Source organism: Paroedura picta, chromosome 3 (assembly GCF_049243985.1).
Source record: "Paroedura picta isolate Pp20150507F chromosome 3, Ppicta_v3.0, whole genome shotgun sequence".
NCBI classification, from domain to species: domain Eukaryota; kingdom Metazoa; phylum Chordata; class Lepidosauria; order Squamata; family Gekkonidae; genus Paroedura; species Paroedura picta.
In genome coordinates this window covers 21,029,961-21,049,789 of record NC_135371.1, presented here as the reverse complement: position 1 = coordinate 21,049,789, position 19,829 = coordinate 21,029,961, and the positions used below count along the sequence as shown (strand labels likewise).

The following is a 19,829-nucleotide window of genomic DNA, read 5'->3' as shown; positions in this document are numbered from 1 at the left end:
CAGGTGGTGGGAATGAAATGGAGCAAGGTGGTCCGAACAGGTCGCCCAGTACAATGCATTCTGCAGCTGCCACTGTGAAGATCTACACTTGCTGGACCATGGGGTGCAGCAGAATCCATAGCAAGATGGGCCTCCCAGACCTCTAGCCTCACTCGATGACTGCAGAGATCAGTTGTCACTGTGTGTGTGTGTGTTTGTGTGTGGGGAAATTATGTCTAAATCCAGTCTTGCATGTGCCTCATTAAAATGGGTAAAGAAGGACTTAGTCATTTTTATGGGCCTAACAATAGGATTATGTCCTACTATTTTGGAGTTTATACTTTCTCTTCCTTTCACATTATAAAATGTGTAAAATTCCACGTTGTGGGGAGTTGACTTAAAAACAAAAATTCTCATGGGAAAAAGGAACCATGCAGGATTGAGTGGCAGGTTTAAAACTCCCCTTATGTCCACAAGACAACTGCCCTTGTGAAACTGGATACCAATACAGCAAGGGGAGGATTTAACACTGAGATCAAACTTTAGACTGGCACTTTCACGCAGCCATCAATAAAATACGAATGTGGGCTTTTGGGGAGGGGAGGGGGGGCAGAGTGTGTGCTAATTTGGTCGTGTGAACAAGGCATCAACTTACTGGAGTCAGAACACAGCACTGACAATTCCGGGTTCTAAATATTTGAGATTCTGTTTTAAGGGTTATTTTTTTTTTTTTTAAAAAAGCTTGGTAGGTATAATCAACTTAAATTGGCATTTTCTCTTCTCCCCACCCACCTCTCCAAAGCGACAAAAGGCTTATGGCATACAGTATAGGTCGAGAACTCGCTTCTTTGGGAATAGTTTTAGAGGTCATTCACCATTTTGGATTTGAGTGTTTTGCATCTGGGATTATTATGACTTCTTTGTTTTGTTTTTTTTCGCTTGACGCAATTAGCACTTTAACCTTAAAACCAAGCAGGTGTGGCCTTTCTCGAAACACTGTCCCTGTGCAAAGCCTCCATGTATTTCGGGGCTTGTCTTGAAACTCAGTACAAGCTCTACTGAAATAAACAAAGGACGTGGAAGCCCTTGTGCTTGGCGCACAAGCACCCATACATTTTTTTGGACTATGTAATTCTTCCCCGTTTAAAATTGCGCTTTCTTCTGAGAGATGGCCATATTGTGTTGCTGTTTGTTTGTTTGTTTGTAAGTACTCCTGACAGCTTCTTATCCCAAATTACTAGCAAAAGGCTCGGCAAAACAGAGACTTTTTTGTTTCTAAATTGTGCTATTTCTGATTTTTTTTGTTTGTTTGTTTGCATTCCAATCGAGGAACATTGCTATAAAACACTAAAGCCATATTCCCTTCTGGAGGGTTTCTTTTTCATTGTGCCTAACACATTGTGCCCCCTGCCGTCCCCCCCCCCCGCGGAAGGGTTTTCAGTGGACAGTGTCAAAGCGGCCGTTAATTCAAGCCTTACGTGACACTTTTCAGGGGGTACAAACACGAACAAGTCCACAGTAAATATTCTTTCCCAAACGTTATTTTGCCCAACCGATCTAAGGTCAAACAGTGGCAAGATGATGTAGCGAGCAGTCCAGACCACTGGTAACACTGATGGGGAACGATCCGGTAGCCGGACAGCGATCCGGCGTTCCGTTTCCAAGCTTCACAGCTACAGACATGGCTTCAGGGAAAACTCCTCGATTGAGTGACCGTCCAGTCGATTTCCACACCTGAGGACTGTGGGGAGCTGGGAGAACTCAAAAGGCAGCGCGGAGTCCAGAATTTTCCAGATGGAGATTTTTTTTCTCCCCCACCCCCGCTTGTAGTGAAAATAATCCAGTTCTTTCCTTACTGTGGTGCTGTCAAACTGTTAGGGACGTGCCTTTGGCTTTTGTGCAAATTGAAAACAGGGAGAGAAAAAAGAATAAGCCGACATGTAGCAGGGCAAGCAGTAAAGCTGTCATCAACTATATCACTTGGGGGGGGGGGTATCAAAACCTGTCTTGGCAAACGAGGGATGCCGATAACAGCCGGTCGTCTAGTTTGCCCTGGGAGCCTCAGCTATGCTTAGTCCATTGCTATCTGATCCTCGTCAGATTTTTACTTTTCTGGGGATCTTTTTGCCGAAATGGCAGCTAGGCATAACCTACTTGGCTAAGCTCTCCCTGGCATTCACAATACTTTTCTTGCTTTTTTTGAACAATGCCTTGGGAATTGCTGTTCCAGAGGGGTAGCTATGTTCACCTGTCGTGTCCAAATTAAATAGAAGTCCAGTAGCACTTTAAAGACTGGCAGCATTGTTCGCTTTTCTTTTCTGGGCTCTTACTCGTGAAAGCCAGTGGTGGAATAAATTATCTTCATGGGTGCTGCCGGACTCATGCTTTAGGATGCTTAGGGCTAGTCCTGCATTGAGCAGGGGGTTGGACTAGATGGCCTGTATGGCCCCTTCTGATTCTATGATTCTATGACTCCTGCAGAGCCACAGAATTTCAAGAGGCTTGGAAAGCTATGCTGTGCAACAGCTTTTAAAGCAAGGAGATAGATGGGCTAGAGTGGGGGGGGGGGGTGTTGACCAAACTGTGGCTCTCCAGATGTTCATGGACCACAATTCCCATGAGCCCCTTATCAGTGTGGCAGGGGGCTCGTGGGAACTGTAGTCCAAGCACATCTGGAGAGCCACCGTTTGGCCACCCCGGGGCTAGAGGAACGCAACTACATTCTTGTAAAACCAAAACGTTCAATAAAAAAAACAAACATTTTTATATATAAAAACCCAAAGTATACCAGGATGTCATCTACCGTCTACCCTTCAAAGAACCCCAAGTTATCACTAATATATAGATATAGATATATATTTAAAAATGCAAGCTTTGTTTTTAGAACGGGGATGTACGACGGTCACTCATCTGCCTGAGAATACGGCCCAAGTAAGATTTCATACCTGATGGAGGATAGAATTGTTCATCAGTCCTTGTGTCCCTGGGATTGCACCGGTGTGTTTCGTGTGAATGTTGTTCACCGGTGGCAATTTGGCAACCTTGTTTGCTTTGCTGCTGCTGCTGCTGCTGTTGATGCTGCTGGAACCAGGAGAGCACTTGCGTTTCTTTCCTATGAACTTGTCCAGGGAAGGGTGCGCGTGTGAAAACCCGCTGTGCGAGTGGACCGTCAGTTCGCTGGACTGGTGAATGAACGGCCCCAGCGAGAGGGTGGAGTCGCCGCTGTTCACCATCACGCTCATCCTTTTGATGGACTCCGCAGGGCTCCCGGTCGGAGGGCCCCTCCCTGATTGGTCATGCTTGAGGCTAACCGAGTTAGCTTTGCTAGTCATACAGTTGAGGCCGACGCTGTGCGACGAGGACATCACAGGTGAGTGATACGAAGCCCCGGAGTTGCCGGAGTTCACCACGCAGTTCTTCCGAAAGGACTCTGTGGAATGAGAAGAAGGTGCCGGCAGCGCGGAACTGTTTTTACGCCTCTTTCCTGAGCTGCCGCCGCTGCCGTTGCTACCGGGGCTGTTGCAGTTGGCGCCGCTAGCGGAAGGTTCCTTGGGCTTAAAAGACTTGCTGGATTTCAGTTTCTGAGGTTTGCTGGACAGAGGGGACGGCACGGAGGAAAGCACTGGAGGCGTCGAGGGGGACGAGGACACTTGTCTCGACGGCATGCTGCAGGCGGCTTCCGCGGCACCGAAACCAGCGGGGTTGGCGTTGAGGGTCGTCCCGTGGGATGGTACTGATTTGCTGCTGAGAGACAGGCAGGAGGGAGACACGAGCCCCGGCGAAGACGCAGCTGTGGGGGGCAAGAGGAAACCCGTCGTGCCGGAGCTGTACTGCGATGCGGGCGTTGAGCTTGTCCGGTGCGGAGTACGTACGGACGCAGTGTTGCTTGTCGCTGGAGGAATTTTCCTGGGGGTGGGGGCAAAAGGAAAAAAAATGGGGGAAAAAAAGGAGCACGCTTTCACAATTTTGCCTAGGCTTCTTATAAAATTAGACCGTTTTTGAAAAAAGACGGTGGAACAGGTATAGCGGAACCACAAAATAAAGCTCCTGCAAACAGCCATATGCAAATGACACCGTTCCCCACTGGACAGAACTATTTTAAGAACCTGTCGATGCTTCTGTTGTGGCAGAAAAACCACAAAGATGTTTATAACAAACTCCGTTCATCCCCTCAGCCCTTGTACCTTCTGGTGAAGAACAAGCATTGGTTTTAGGCCCTGATGCCCTGTTCCCCGTGTTGAAGAACAAGCATTAGTTAGGCCCTGCACCTCCAGCCCCCTCTACGGGTCAGATTTTGAGGATGGAAATGAAATATTGGTGGTTTCAATGTTTCCTTTCCAGCAATCAACCAATTCCTGAGTAGCAAGGAGCCACCATGGTGACATCTGACAAAATTCCAGACCTGAAGAAGGAAAGGACAGGCAACAAGATGCTGGGACAGCAAGATGTAGATGGTTGGGACAGATGCTGGGACAGCAAGATGTAGATGGTTGGGACAAAATGCAGATAGGACAAGAAACTGGTCCATGTCACTTACCGTCTTCCCCACAAGCCCTAAACTGCACACATGAATCAAATGCTTTGATCTTGCAATCATAGAGTGAAATCTGGATGACCAGATCCTAGCCAAAGTAGGTTGTTCCCCCACCGCAGAGTGATTAAGTTACCAACAGGACAACAGCTATTCTCCAAAGAGTTTGCTTGGTGGTCCCCAAGTGGGATCTCTCTGAGAGTTAGAACCATCTCTTCGATTCATAAACATGAACCCGATTTTAAGAAATTTTAAGAAACTGGTAATAAAATGCAGACCCATTTTACAGACTGCTGCAAATGTCCCCCTTAAACCCTGACAGGTTTAAAATGATACTCACTTCCACATCTGAGAGTTAAGATGCTTATCCACCATGACATTAAGTGCACATCGGATATGGTTCCACCGCTTATCAAACACGTAGTAACCTCTTCTAATTTGTCGACTACCAAATGTGCAAAACTGGAGGGAAAAAAAACACACACACTTCAATTGAGTAAGTCTTCCCAAACTGGAATATTTATCTTGCTGAATACATGTGGATCCAGAAGGAAGACACTGGCATTCTCTCCCTGTGATCACTGGATGACGCACAGACAATGAAAATACTAGATTTCCATTTGAGAGACTTAACTTGCAAACTACTTGTCTCCATAAAAATGAAACCTGCTCGCTTTCTACACTACTCTGCTACTGAAAGCCTTACCTGCCACTGGAGAGTCTTAAAGGCTCAGCAGGGGAAGCAACCAGACCTACCTGAGATGATAGACTGGGCTCGATAAAATTGGAGAACTTTGCAAAATGGCCAAGCTAAGGAGCTTGGTGAACAGAAGACCACTGGAAGAGTTCAAAGATCACTGGCATTTCGACCTGGACTATATAAGCAAGTAGTCTTTACGATTATATATTAGTTTAGATTAGATGTCCAATTGGAGACTGTTATACTAACTGTATTTCTGTGTTCTTCTACCTTTATTTCTAATAAATAAAAAAGGATTATTAAAAATATATATATATACTGGAGAGTCAGCCAAATACCCTCAAAATAACTTGATGTCTACTTTAGCAACCTGAGTACGGGCTATTTGAACAGCAGTTCTTTTTGCAACCCGTTTACTGTGGCATTGTGACTTCTCCTCCCTCTAGAGCAGGGGTAGTCAAACTGTGGCCCTCCAGATGTCCATGGACTACAATTCCCATGAGCCCATGGGAATTGTAGTCCATGGACATCTGGAGGGCCACAGTTTGACTGCCCCTGCTCTAGAGAAACGTTAAAAGGAAAAAAACTGTGGCAAATGCACAAACGTCACAACGAAGCCTGACTTGGAACATACAGCAGCTGGCTGAGGATGATGATCGGAATAAAGACAATCCAGTTTTTCAACAGGCTCTTCTTTTTCATCACATTCTCCCTCGTCGCTGGATAACCGAGAGGCTGGCTCAGTCGCAGGCAAGGGAGCGTGGGGAGATTCATGGACTGACGGAGACTCGCTGGGAGCATTCCCGCTGTGCTGTGTTGGACAGCCTGGAGGCCTTCGGAAAAGGAAAACCACAGGATAAATATGCGGCACTCACGGAAGACACATCTTGACATACACGCGTCTGCTTCCGTCACAGAATCCCAAAGATATGGGGCCCATACCGCGAACAACCTTAAAGGTCAAAACCAGAACCTTGAACTTGATCCGGAATGTAACTGGCAACCAATGCAGCTGCCTCAGCACTGGCTGAATATGGGTCCTCCAAGGTGCTCCAGTGAGGACCCTGGCTGCTGCACTTTGCACCAGCTGCAATTTCCGGGTCAAGGACAAGGGCAGGCCCGTGTTGAGTGAGTTACAAGTCAATCCTGGAAGTGACCGTCACATGGATCACAGTGGCCAGGTGTTCCGGGGACAGGTAGGTGCTAGTAGCCTCACCTGGCAGAAACGGAAAAATGCCCGGCATGCTACTCTTGTGATCTGCCCCTCCGCGGTAAGTTAGGCATCCAAGATCACGCCCAGATTCCTAGAAGGTCGGGTAAATGCACTTTCTGAACTGCCCCCTTCATCCTAGATGGGTTGAGTTTCAGGCAACTCTGCTCTAACCGCCCAACTATGGCTTCCAAACAACTGGCAAATATATCCTAGGGGAAGTCCAGGCAGCCATCCATGAGGAGATAGAGCTCGGTGTTGTCCGCATATTGATGACAACCCAGCCCAACACTCCAGACCATCTGGCCAGAGGGCGCATAAAGATGTTAAAAAGCGTGGGGGAATCCTTAAAAAGCATGTCATCTTTACAGAGTAACCTTAAGCAGGTCTACTCATAATCCTACTCAAGTCTACTCGGTCCTCAAGAAAGTGCTCTTAGGGTCGTGCGGTCACTTACCTTGGAAGACTGGGGGTGTGAGGTTTGGGTTTATTGGGTACTAAAGGCTTTGATTCTGTAGGATTAGCTCCATGAGAATTTTGGTGCAGCTCCTGGGAAGTCCTTGAAGGTGAGGGATATGGTTCCCTGAGAGGGGGCGTCTGCTGATGATGATCCAAATGGCGGAGGAGTTCTTTTTCCCTGGTTTTGCTTTTGTGCTCGGCGAGTAACAGATCGAATCGTTTCCTTCGACCCTGTACGGCTCTCCGTTGAGTTAGGGAATGTGTCTGCAAGTCAGAATCAAAACACAGCGCTCTTACAGGGCAAACAGGAAGTTTGGAAATTAAAACACCCAGAAGATAACACCGGCAAGCCCAGCAGACTAAAAAGAGTAATCATCATACCTGGCAATCTACTAATAGAGGTGCACGCCCTCTGCTTTCAGAAAGACAGAGCTAGCGACGTACAAGGAGGTAGTATGGTTAATTTGCCTAGTCGTTAATACGGGGAAAAAGGGAAGAGGCTAACAGAGAGATCTTGAGAAGGGCCTTCCTTGTAGTTTGGATTTCCAGGTGAAAGGCCTGTTTGAGCACAGAATCATAGAGTTGGAAGGGGCCATGTAGGCCATCTAGTCCAACCCCCTGCTCAACGCAGGATCAGCCCAAAGCATCCTAAAGCATCCAAGAATCTAAAGCATCCAAGCATGAGAGCTGCCAAAATGTGGCTTCGAAGTGCTGCTTACCCCACCTGAATGCTGCCCTAGGTTTGAAATAAGAACTAAATTAAGTAGCACTAAGAGAAAGGAAAGTAGGTTACGGTAGCTCTGGCCAAGAAGGAAACCCTGTCCAAGTCTCAGGGCCATGGATGGACTGGATAAGCACCAGGATGTGGAAAGAGGGAGGGGAGAGAAGAAGGATCCTGGTTCTGCCACGTCGATCAGATCTCAATTGAGGCAAGTACACAGCGACACGTGCAAACTCTGCATGGCAGGCTTTTTTGGATACTACAAGGATGTTCAGCACAGATGCTGAGTTCACTAGGCAGCGTAGTGATAAATCCAATTCAATAGCTACAGTATCGGCCATATGGGCAGAAGATGGTTTAACACCTGATTGTGCAATTAAGATTCTCAAATACACTTGTGAAATTTCTAAAGATAGTGCTTGATCGATAGAAATACTGGGATAGTTGTCATTAGAAAACAAGAATATCCACTTAGATGCTGAAGTTTTGTTTTTTTTTAAGCTGAATTTAGAGTGTCTGGTGCTCCCTCTGCTGACAGTCCAGGGGCACTGCAACCCAAAGGTGTTAAGTATGAGTGTTGGGCATAAATATTCCTAAATTGCATTTAAACTACTCCGTGTCCAACTCCAGCTGTAGACTCAAAACTGCAAATCATCCGACAGAAGAAGAAAAATAAGGAAGGCGTGAGTATCAGCCTAGACAGAGAGCAGCAATATCCGCTCTCTCCAGTAAAACAGGCATCCGTCGGACCACTTCAAGTTTATTTTATGCCGCTTCGTGTTTCCTTGTTTTCAGTTCCAGAATCAAAATGGTCATCCTATGAATTTTTTCATCAGAATGCCTTGAATCAAAGCAGCCCTGTGTAAAGAGAACTCCTGTTTCACCAAGCCCGGGAGCCCATAAGTCTCCACAGGACAGCAATGAAGCTATCAAAACCTGCTCATTTCCCATTCCAATTGGGGGGAATCCGTGAGACAGAACTGCCTGCTTTTAAATTCATGCCTCTAGGTCAGGGGTAGTCAAACTGCGGCCCTCCAGATGTCCATGGACTACAATTCCCAGGAGCCCCCTGCCAGCGATTGCTGGCAGGGGGCTCCTGGGAATTGTAGTCCATGGACATCTGGATGGGCCGCAGTTTGACTACCCCTGCTCTAGGTTATGATGTGTTTTATGCATAATGACTAATGGTGAAAACATTCATTCCAATAAAAACGGGAAGAGCTGCATTTAAAGCTGGAGGGACGCAGGAGGGTGGGCAGGGCGCATTCCAGCGGCCACCAGGACTGAATGAGCCCCCAAGACCAGCACCACCACCACCACACAAAGCCATTGAGTGGATTCTAACAGGCTGAGACTTCCGTGCCAGAACTGGGGTAGAAAGGCATTTCCCAGAAGGCAGGAGTTGGGGCACAAATAATGCTTTCCACTGGTATGCATCTATCTCAAAGACAACGTTGTGTTTGGACTTGAACAACCCAGCCGAACTGGCTATAATGTCTGAACAAAGTATAACAAATAATAATAATAATTAATGATAATGACCATAACAAAAACCCACCCTCTGTAATAAATCTAGGATTTATGTTCTTCTCGGATTCTTTTTACTAGCCTCCACTGCAGGGTTTCCTAAGCTGGCTTTAGCGACTGACTGTGCCAAGCCACTTTGACTCCTGCCCTGATATTTCGCAACGATAATTCATCGGGAAGGCCTCCTACCTTGCATGTCAAAGACCTAGTACAGGGTTTCTTGGTTTCTACGTCAATGACGCCACAGTAGATATCAGGATCAAATTCTCTTTCTGTTAAAGAAATAAAAAAACACCTTGTTAATACAGAAACGTTGATCACAAGCCTAAATTACTGATGATACGCAAAATCAAACACTGCCTGCCCTGCTGAACTCCTCCGAGAAAAGCCTTCTGAGGGTGCTGCTCTGTACATGGACGTTTTGAGGGTACCACCCAACAAATAGGAAAGACCAGACGCTGCCTGTACTGGTACATTCTCTGTTGCGGTTCCCACCTTGTGAAGTAGCCTGCCTGCCTGAGGTCAGAAAGGACCCCACGTGTCCATCCTTTTGTGGGATGTGCAAAACAGAAATGTCCTGGAGTGCCTTTGGGGACGGCGGTATATAAATATAATATGATATGATATAATATAAATAGCTATAAAGGGATTGTAACTGTAATATAATGGATTAGTCCAGGAAGACATTACTATAATTGTATCCCTGTGCAACAGGTTTACTGCACTACCATCAACATTTGTAGTCCGCTTTCTGCAACTGGATGCCCCATCTTGCTTTTACTGCATTGTCTTCAACATTTGTAGTCTGCCTGGTCACGCCTTCGGCAGTTTTTTTTTCTAGCTATGTAATCCCAGTTCTATTACATTGTTTATTGGATGTTCTAGGCTGCCCAAGAGTATTGTTTTTGATATTTTGTACTCGGCCTTGGGTCGCAGCAAGGAAGGTGGGCTATAAGTCATCAAGGAAATAAATAAAACTGGTGTGGTTACAGGATATGGGCATGCGGTAGATATTACTGGCAAGATTTTAAGCCTTAAACCTGGACTCTTACACTGCTGGGGAACCCATGGGACAGAACTTGCTTGCTAGCTTAATCAGTTTCATATGAGCCATTTAATCACATGACCTCTAAGGAAATGAAAGATCCTGGCTGAAAGAAATCTGCTTTGCTTCCACAAATACTGAAAGTAAGAGAAGACCTAAGAGCAAGTGCTTTCTTTAAAAATCAAGGGCTCGCTACTTTTACAACACTTGCTAATGCCTGGCAAAGTCTGATGGTTTCTGTCCACAGAGGGGTCACCAAAGCAACAGTTCAAAGGAACTATCTGTGGACAAAGAAATCCTGTGCAGAGTAAGCATTTTTCTCTTACTTGACGGCAGCCAAAGGGCTCCTAGTTGGCCATCAGAGCATCAGAGGCAAAAACTGCAGAGAAAGATCCCAACAGTTATATGCACGCCTTGAGATTCCAGCTACCTCTGGGGCTTTCACTGGCAGCTTCTTTTATCAGGCCAAACTGAGAGCCAGTTTTGGTGTAGTGGTTAGGAGTGCGGACTTCTAATCTGGCATGCCGGGTTCGATTATGCGCTCCCCCACATGCAACCAGCTGGGTGACCTTGGGCTTGACACGGCACTGATAAAACTGACCGGGCAGTGATATCAGGGCTCTTTCAGCCTCACCCACCCCACAGGGTGTCTGTTGTGGGGAGAGGAAAGGGAAGGTGAATATAAGCCACTTTGAGCCTCCTTCGGGTAGAGAAAAGCGGCATATAAGAACCAACTCTTCTTCTTCTTCTTTTGTATTGCAGGGCTCACAGAAAAGGGTTTTTAAAAGTAACAGAGGTCTTACGAATAATTTAAAAACTCAAGGAAACACTGAAGACAAAGCACCAGCACTTACCTACTCATATTTGTGCATTACTACTACTACTACTACTACTACTAATAAAAATGTACCAATAACTTTATTATTATTTTAAAGGCACACTACATAATATGATCTTGAGAAGCATGCACATACAAGGTCTAAAAGTGAGGCCTATTTTTCCAATCAGCAGCACTTTTGGCTGGTCTGGTGTGCATTTGGCTAATCCAAGCTGAAAAAATAGTAAAAAAATAACGTATGGGTATTTTTCGGGTATTGATTCACCTGGATTCCCTCCCCCCTCCATTCTTTCAGCTACTGAAATGGCCAGGCCTGTAAAATCCCAAAAATATTGAGGATTTTTTGAGACCACTGGATAGTTGGAGAAGGCATTTATAGGGTCCAAGATGCCTTTAAATACCTCAGACTCAGACTTCACTCCAAGCTGAGTAACTCTGAGGCATTTAAAGGGATCCTGGTCCCTTTAAACGCCTCGGACTTATGGAACAACAACAACAACAAAATAAAATCGGCATTCCCAAATATTTACTAAATCCCAGCACTGGGATTCAGGAATATAAGAAAATACTGATATTTTTGGGGTCCAATATACCTGCCACCCCAAAAATACTGGTGGTGTTTTGTTTGCACAACCTTAGTCCAGAGACTTTACTTCAGAGGCTGGTTTGCTGCTGGAAAGAGGGGAGCCAAAGAAACCTCACTTCTCTTTTGGAACAACATATCAGGTGCTTCAGACCCCAGTCAGTACTGAGCATACACAAAGCACTATTCAAGATGCTCATGCATTCTCTCTTTTAAGCAGATTCATTCATTCATTCATTCATTCATTCATTCATTCATTCATTCATTCACTCACTCACTCACTCACTCACTCACTCACTCACTCATTAGCAGTGTTCTATATAATTACAGAGGTGGGGGAATAGCGTATAAAAATTACCTGACAATCGTTTGTGTAAAAATTTCCTGTTGTTTGTACTGTCGTCATGCTTCTTTTCCGAATACGGAGGCACAGGGAGGAGACCTTTACCATTCAGTATCTGTCCAGGGGAAGGCAAGGGTGGCTTTGGTATTGAGGGACAATTAAGGCCAGGTTTTATTGAGGAGCTCACAGTAGTAGAACAGGTTGGACCAACAGCAGGTTTCAATAGTGCACCATCTATCTTTGGATGCATTTTTTCCACTTTGACAGTCATGCTAGGAAGGGGAGAAATAAAAAGACAAGGCCAGAGGTAATAGTCATGCACAGTAACGCCTTTGCTGCCTGAACGTACATTTTGATCCCACATGACCTGCTGTCCTCATCACTGCCCTTTATATTCCTCTCTACTCTAAACATGCCGAAAGTCAGGAGTATTTTGCAATATAGTTATGGATTACAAATTCCTAGCATAGGTCTTGCCATGACCAGGATGGCCTAGATCTCAAAGGCTAAGAAGGGACAGCTCTGGTTAGTATTTGGATGCCAGACCACCAAGGAATTCCAGAGTCGCTATTCACAGGAAAGCAATGGCCTTGAACTATCTGGAGCAGTGGTTCTCAACCTTCCTGATGCCGCGATCCTTTAATGCAGTTCCTCATGTTGCGGTGACCCCCAACCCCCAAGAACTGAAACTGACCAATGGTGTGAAGATCCATTGCTTAGGATTGTATATAAATTGGTTTTTTCCCCAGTGTTTCTCAGTTCAGCTCTGCCTCTTGTCCCACCATGCCAATCTCGCTCTTTTCTGCTGCTCCAGACAGATGAACTCTCTATCTTGATCTACCCCACAAGGCCGCTGTGTGGATGGTGCCCCCCCCCCCGGCCAAGCTGCTTGCCCTACTGTGACCCCTGTGAAAGGGTTGTTCGACCCCCAAAGGGATCCCAACCCCTAGCTTGAGAACCACTGATCTAGAGGGTCACCATAAGCTGGCCACGAGTTGATGGTACTTTAAATTACATACATAAAATAGGACTCTGTTACTTGAAAGCATTCTGATATTTTTCACTTCACACTGAAATTCTGAAGCATGGGATTTCTACTTGCTGATCCCCTTTCATTGTGATTTGTTTGTTTCTCATTTCTGATGCACGCGGGAGACCAGATTCAGAGCCAGTTTGGTGTAGTGGTTAGGAGTGCGGACTTCTAATCTGGCATGCCGGGTTCGATTCTGCGCTCCCCCACATGCAGCCAGCTGGGTGACCTTGGGCTCGTCACGGCACTGATAAAACTGTTCTGACCGAGCAGTGATATCAGGGCTCTCTCAGCCTCACCCACCCCACAGGGTGTCTGTTGTGGGGAGAGGAATGGGAAGGCGACTGTAAGCCGCTTTGAGCCTCTTTCGGGTAGGGAAAAGCGGCATACAAGAACCAACTCTTCTTCTTCTTCTTACCCTAATTCCTCCAGACATTTCAATGAACTTCAGTGCTATGTCTCTCCATACAAGGGAAAACTAATGAATGATTGCATTGGCCTTGTCATCCAGGGGTCATGGACCCTTTTCAGTACCCAAACCCACATTTTCAACCTGGGACCCACTGTCAAGTTTTCCCATCACGCATGCTAATTTCATTCGCTGTCAGCTGTTCTCCTTTCCTGGATCTGCATCCGACATGAGTTTCCCTCCATTTCCATCTATTGTCTCTTGTCTAAGTTAGTAAACAAAAGACCCCAAACAAATCAGAACTATGAAAGTCCTGATTCATGTGGGCAGTCGTGTTGGTCTGAAGCAGCAGAATAAGATTAGAGTCCAGTGGGACCTTCAAGTCCAACACAATCTTCTTCAAGGTATGAGCTTTCATGTGCACACATGCTTCCTTAGACATTTTATGAGAGGAAGTGTGTGCACACACAAAAGCTCATATATCCTGAATAAAAATGTGTGGTTCTTAAAGGTCCCACTGGACTTCAAATTTGTTATGGAAGTCCTGATTCTCTTTCAGTTGGCATGCAACCCTGACATGGGCTGTGGCCTTCCAGCTGAAAGGCCAATGTCTCACACTAGTGGAGATTTACCATTGAGGGAATATGGTGAAGGGGGAATAGGGTCTCCCTCCCATATGCACAGCTTGAAAACAAGCTTCCAGCTTTGCCTTCAAAATTTAGATTAGTTATGCAAACATATAATGCTGGAAGTGGTTTACAGCTTTAAAAAAATAGAAAGGGAAAAGGTTCCTTGGCATCTGCATTGGTTCTTTGATAAATAGCTGGGAAGAACCTGTAGCTGAAAATTAAACACCCCTTTCAAACATGCACAGACAAATTAAAAGGGGGTCTCGCATTTGTGCTAAACTTTTTGTACCTCCCACCCCCCCATCCCCCACCCCTCGAGGCATACTCACATTTTGTCATGGGGAACTTTGCTATGTTGTACCAGATGCATTGACCTATTATTTCCACTGATTGGCAGCTTGTCTTTGGGTGATTTCAACAACTTGGAGCTGGATGACGAAGATGCACCAGTACCCCCGCCACTGGAGGAGCGACTGCTCCCCCCTCCACTGCTACCTTTGCTTTTCGAAGACAGAGACGAGAAAAGGGAGTATATTGGAGAGGAAGTGGGGGTCAAGGGCGGCTTGCTGGAGGAGCTGTGTCGTCTTTCTGGAATGTGAGAAAAAAAGGCGAGATGGCGTTAGTGAGCACTTAGAACATGGAAGCCATTTCCAAGCAACTTGAAATGTCTCCGGCTTCACTGTAGGTGTTGCTCGGCCAGTAGTATCAGTGGTGACCTCACAAATCAGCACGCATTCCTCTTCGCTGCAGCTTGCCTCGCCCTTCCAACCCTGCTACCATTTATTTTATGCAATGGAAACAAGTTAAATGTGTGTGCCTTAGAAGGGAACTGCTAGCATACACCAAGGCCCAAACAAATGAGGACGATGAGTCTGGATGTTCCTGGTTCAGCCTAAAATTCACTAGGTGGTCTCTAGCAAGCTGGTCTCGACCTCCATCCACAACCCATCACACCCTGTTTGGCTTTATGGGGGATCATACCAATACGCTTTACAGCGAGCGTTACTAAAATAAACTATGCGAAACAATGGAGTGTCTTTGCGGGACACTCTTCTGGACACTTGACCTGACAGCTGAATTTACAAACCAAATCCTTTGAGAAGCAAAGTCCTACGAACTGTGAAACCCAATGAATTGATGGAAAGGATGTCTACTTCTTCTCCCTGCAGCATCCACGCCCCCTACGATAAGCTGCTTCCTGAGGATTGGGGGATGCTCAAGAACACGACCAGATGGAGCACAGGGGGCGGAAATCTGTGGGTAAAGCCGGCAGAAATCATCCCCTAACTCCGCCCAACTTGTGCAAGCTCTTCCACCAAGAGCTCCAGCTGGAGCATGAGTGTGATTGCACAGCTAGAAACTTTAAAGGTAGGCAGGGGTTGCTGCAAGTTTTATCAGCGGTGGCGATACTAAAATGGGTGCTGTTATGCAATGGTCTCCAGCGGCATGAGGACAAAGCACACAGTGGCAAAGTGACAGAAACAAGCCAAGCTGTGAAGTTCTCCCATGAGGATTATCTAGGTATTTCTGGCCAGTCTGGCGTTTCCTATGACTGAAATCACTAGCACAAACATTCTCTCCCTTGTCCCGTACAGGATTCTGTTTAGGCACTGTAAATTATGCTATGAGCAATGCTCTGATCCGTCCCTCCTCCTTTCATAACCTGATCGGACCAGTTCAGGCAGAATTCCCTGACATCAGACCAACACCAAAAGCTCAACGCAAATAGTCAAAAGGGTTATACAGGTATGTGTTTTCCAGCCATGAAAGCTACAAGTATTCCAATTTGACTGGGTGCTATTTTGTTCCAAGTTCAAACAGAAAAATCATGTTTCTAAGCTCTCTCAACGTAGAAAACACTTAACCCTTTAAAACCTCTGTCATTCAAAGAGATGTTGACTGGCACAAGAGCCCCAGTAAAAGTTCCTGTTAAATTTGTATCTCTGTTTCTGCTCTTAAGTGTCCCTTTGTCTCAGCCTAACCTTCCTCAAAGGGGTGTTGTGAGGATAAATGGATGCGGGGAGAATCACGAATATCACTCTTTTTGGAGTAACGAGGCGAGGCAGGCTAGGTTGAGAAAGAGATTGAGTGCCCCAAAGGCAACCCCCCCCCCCGCCAGTGTCATGGCAGAGATGGGGTGGGAGCCTGGAACCTAGTTCAACACGAACCGCTACACCACACTCCAAATGCAAGCATGAGGCTTTAGGTGAGACCTGATGACAAAACAGGTAGTACCACATAGTTTCATTGTGAGGTCTGAAAGGGAAAGTGTGTAGGAACTGTAACCTTCTTGCTTTACATTAAAAAATTCTCTGTCCTGAGGGGACACCAGCACCAGGTATTGCTCAGTCTTCAAATTTCACAGAGAGACAAAGAGAACGCCAGCTCTTAATAATAAACCGTTCACAACTGTACGAACGTCTTTTGTGTCATTTTAGTGGGTATTTTAGTTTTGTTGAGCGACTGTTTTTTGTTTGTTTGTTTCCTCGCCGTCAGCTGACGCATTGGTAGCTACCTTGAGGCCAGAAGAGATAAGGCCAGGTATAAGCAAATAAATAAAACAATAAAGGGAGACTTTTTTTTTCTTCAAAGCAGTGCTCTGAATCAGCTCATCGTGTTTTGGTTTATGCGATTTTGTGGGCCCAGCAGACCAACAGTACATCTAGTCCAGCTTCCTGTCTCACACAACGGCCAGCTGGATGGCAGACAACAGGCATGGAGGTCAAGGTTTTCCCCTGATGTTCCCTCCTGGTTTTGGGATTCAGTGGCTTAGTGTTGCTGAAAGTTCCCCTCAGCCACCATGGCTAGTAGCCACGGTCAGACTTCCGATCCCCCTTTGAAGCTGTTTATTCCTGAGGCCAGACTGCTGGACAAGACAGGCCTCTCATGTTTATGGCTTTATGTATTCTTGACACACTACTTCCGAATTGCAGTTCTGGGATGGGGGAGAAGGAAAGCATTGCCTGAATCACTGTTCAGCACTCTTTTATTTCTACCTCAGCCTTGAGTCACGAAGCCGTGACCTCTGACCTGCCTGCCCCCACTTCCGTTCCTTAGCTCCCTTTTCAAGAAGAAAGATTCCCCTTCTCTCCCAAAGCAAAGCTTTAGCGACAAGCGCGCCCATCCCAAATTCCCATGAGTTTGATTTTGGCAGCATACGTAAGACCTGCTCTGCCCTTGAGGCATATTTGACTTTCCCAGGGTTTTTATTACGGTGATGATGATGAAACCGAACCACTGTTTTGTAAATTACAGCACCCTCTTTAAAAAAACAAACAGACCCCCGCCCCACCAAAGACCCAGCTTTCAAGCTCTGAGTGCACACACGCGCATACACACATACAAACACATACACAGCAGCTGCCAGGTCAGATGTATGGCAACAATTCAGGAGGAAGAGCAGGTAAAGGTAAAGGTATCCCCTGTGCAAGCACCGAGTCATGTCTGACCCTTGGGGTGACGCCCTCTAGCGTTTTCATGGCAGACTCAATACGGGGTGGTTTGCCAGTGCCTTCCCCAGTCATGACCGTTTACCCCCCAGCAGGCTGGGTACTCATTTTACCGACCTCGGAAGGATGGAAGGCTGAGTCAACCTTGAGCCGGCTGCTGGGATTGAACTCCCAGCCTTATGGGCAAAGCTTTCAGACGGCTGCCTTACCACTCTGCGCCACAAGAGGCTCTTAGGAAGAGCAGGACACCCACTCAAATAACCTTAAAATCAGAGTCCAGTAGCACCTTTAAGACCAACAAAGATTTATTCAAGGCGTGAGCTTTCGAGTGCAAGACTTAGTCTGAGGAAGAGTGCTTGCACTTGAAAGCTCACGCCTTGAATAAATCTTTGTTGGTCTTAAAGGTGCCACTGGACTCTGATTTTATTGTGCTACTTCAAACCAACACGGCTACCCATTTGAATCAAATAACCTTGTTATTTATTTAGGCAGGCATACATCGTCCATCTTTAAAATCAAGGCTGTCCACCTACTATTAAACACATCGACAAGCAATAAATCAGCAGTAAGTTGCATGTTACAGAATTGCGGCATCACATTAACGCTCTAGGACAGAAGAAAACATCTCAGTGGGGTGCACCAAACCCATGTAATCGTGAATGGAGTAAGTTCCTGGGTAACAGCATCAACTTGGGGGAGTACTGAAAGCAGCATACCATTATGACAAATCCATTATCTGCTACCGACCTAGGAACTGACCCTGGGGTATTCCGTGAACGCCACTAAGCAGTTTTCTCTCACACCTGCGCTATGCACCTGAACAATCCCCTCAACAATCTGTCCCCTCTTCCCACCTCCCGTTTGAGTTACTGGGAGAAGGGATAGTTTTAAAATATTTTTTCTGCCATTTTTCTCTTTTACATTGTTCATTTGGATGGTGATGTTGTTATGTCTCAGGTTTTTTAATGGGGCTTTACTCAGACTATGTAACCCACCATGAACCAGGGAATTCCACCAGGGAATGGCTGGCCATAAATCTAAATATAATCATCATCATCATCACCACGCTGAAAGCAGGAATTAGCTGGTGAAAATGCATCCTAAGAACGGCCACTTCCAGGTTTGCTCTAGGAACTGCACAAATGCCAACACAAAGAACGCAGGCTGGAGGATCATGTCCCCGTGTGACTCTGCTGCCTTATTCATTTTGACAGGATCTCTCATAGGTAACTCTGGTGTTGCCCTCAGGCTGGTTGCTTTATCCACCAGATAAATTATTTCCCAGGATTTCACACAGGGGCAAGTATCACCCTCTCATTGTCAGAAAGACAGTGAGTCATCTTGACAAAGAGTCATCCTTCATCTCCTTCTACAGGACTTCAATTAACATTTGACTAATTCTTTCTATTTCTCCACAGCTCTGTCAGTTTTGCACCCCCCACCCCCACCCAAGCCCTGTATCCAGTCAATGAAAATCTTGCTACATGTCACCAGCCACACTCTCTTTGCTTGCAAAATACAGATCCTCCAGGCCAATCACAAAAAGAATCCAACCCGCATTTTTCTTTCCTGCTTTGGAAAATACCCCTCCTCCTCCTCTCTCCGTATAAATGGCAAAAAGTGCGAAGTACGGTAGGATTTAAGGCTCTGACAGGATTTTAATTATGAGTTTCCTCTTAATAGTATAGATGTAAATATTATCTGCGAGCCAAGTTATACCTCCATTAATCTTTATTAATTCCACAGAAATGAAATCCCACTAAAGAAAAACAAACACGAAGAAGAAGAGGAAGAAGGAGGAGAGTTGGTTCTTATATGCTGCCTTTCTCTACCAGGAGTCTCAAAGAGGCTTACAGTCGCCTTCCCATTCCTCTCCCCACCAGAGACACCCTGTGAGGGAGGTGAGGCTGAAAGAGGCTGAAAGATATTACTGAAGAAGAAGAGTTGGTTCTTATATGCCGCTTTTCTCTACCCGAAGGAGTTTCAAAGTGGCTTATGATTGCCTTCCCTTTCCTCTCCCCACCAGAGACATCCTGTGAAGTAGGTGGGGCTGAGAGAGCCCTGATATTACCGCTTGGTCAGAACAGCTTTATCAGTGCTGTGGAGAGCCCAAAGTCACCCAGCTGGTTGCATGTGGAGGAGGAGCGGGGAATCAAACCTGGGAATCAAGCCTGGCTCGCTAGATTAGAGGTCAGAGCTCCTAATCACAACACCAAGCTGATGAACAATAGGGTAAGTTTTAAAGTGACTGCTTTTAAAGTACCTGGTTTTTCAGATCTTGGCTTCTTGGAATCTTCCCCCATATCCAAGACAGACGATTTAGCCTGTTTACAAAACTACGAGTTGTGCAAGACTATTTGCATTTTATTGCCTAGT

General features: G+C 46.0%; 1 protein-coding gene across 10 annotated transcripts in view; it reads right to left on the bottom strand.

Moving 5' to 3' along the window:
* Window positions 1-1,502: 1,502 nt before the first annotated feature.
* Window positions 1,503-19,829, bottom strand: part of ATXN7 (ataxin 7) — a 132,592-nt gene continuing 114,265 nt past the window's right edge. For all 10 annotated transcript variants that reach the window (XM_077325045.1, XM_077325048.1, XM_077325049.1 and 7 more), the window contains 8 exons: window positions 14,334-14,592; window positions 11,952-12,208; window positions 9,317-9,399; window positions 6,878-7,143; window positions 5,845-6,043; window positions 4,851-4,972; window positions 2,925-3,885; window positions 1,503-1,871 (listed from right to left, as the gene is read on the bottom strand). In XM_077325045.1, coding sequence (XP_077181160.1) covers window positions 1,854-1,871; window positions 2,925-3,885; window positions 4,851-4,972; window positions 5,845-6,043; window positions 6,878-7,143; window positions 9,317-9,399; window positions 11,952-12,208; window positions 14,334-14,592 — 2,165 coding nt within the window. In that variant the 3' untranslated portion in view covers window positions 1,503-1,853. The remainder of the gene's footprint in view (window positions 1,872-2,924; window positions 3,886-4,850; window positions 4,973-5,844; window positions 6,044-6,877; window positions 7,144-9,316; window positions 9,400-11,951; window positions 12,209-14,333; window positions 14,593-19,829) is intronic.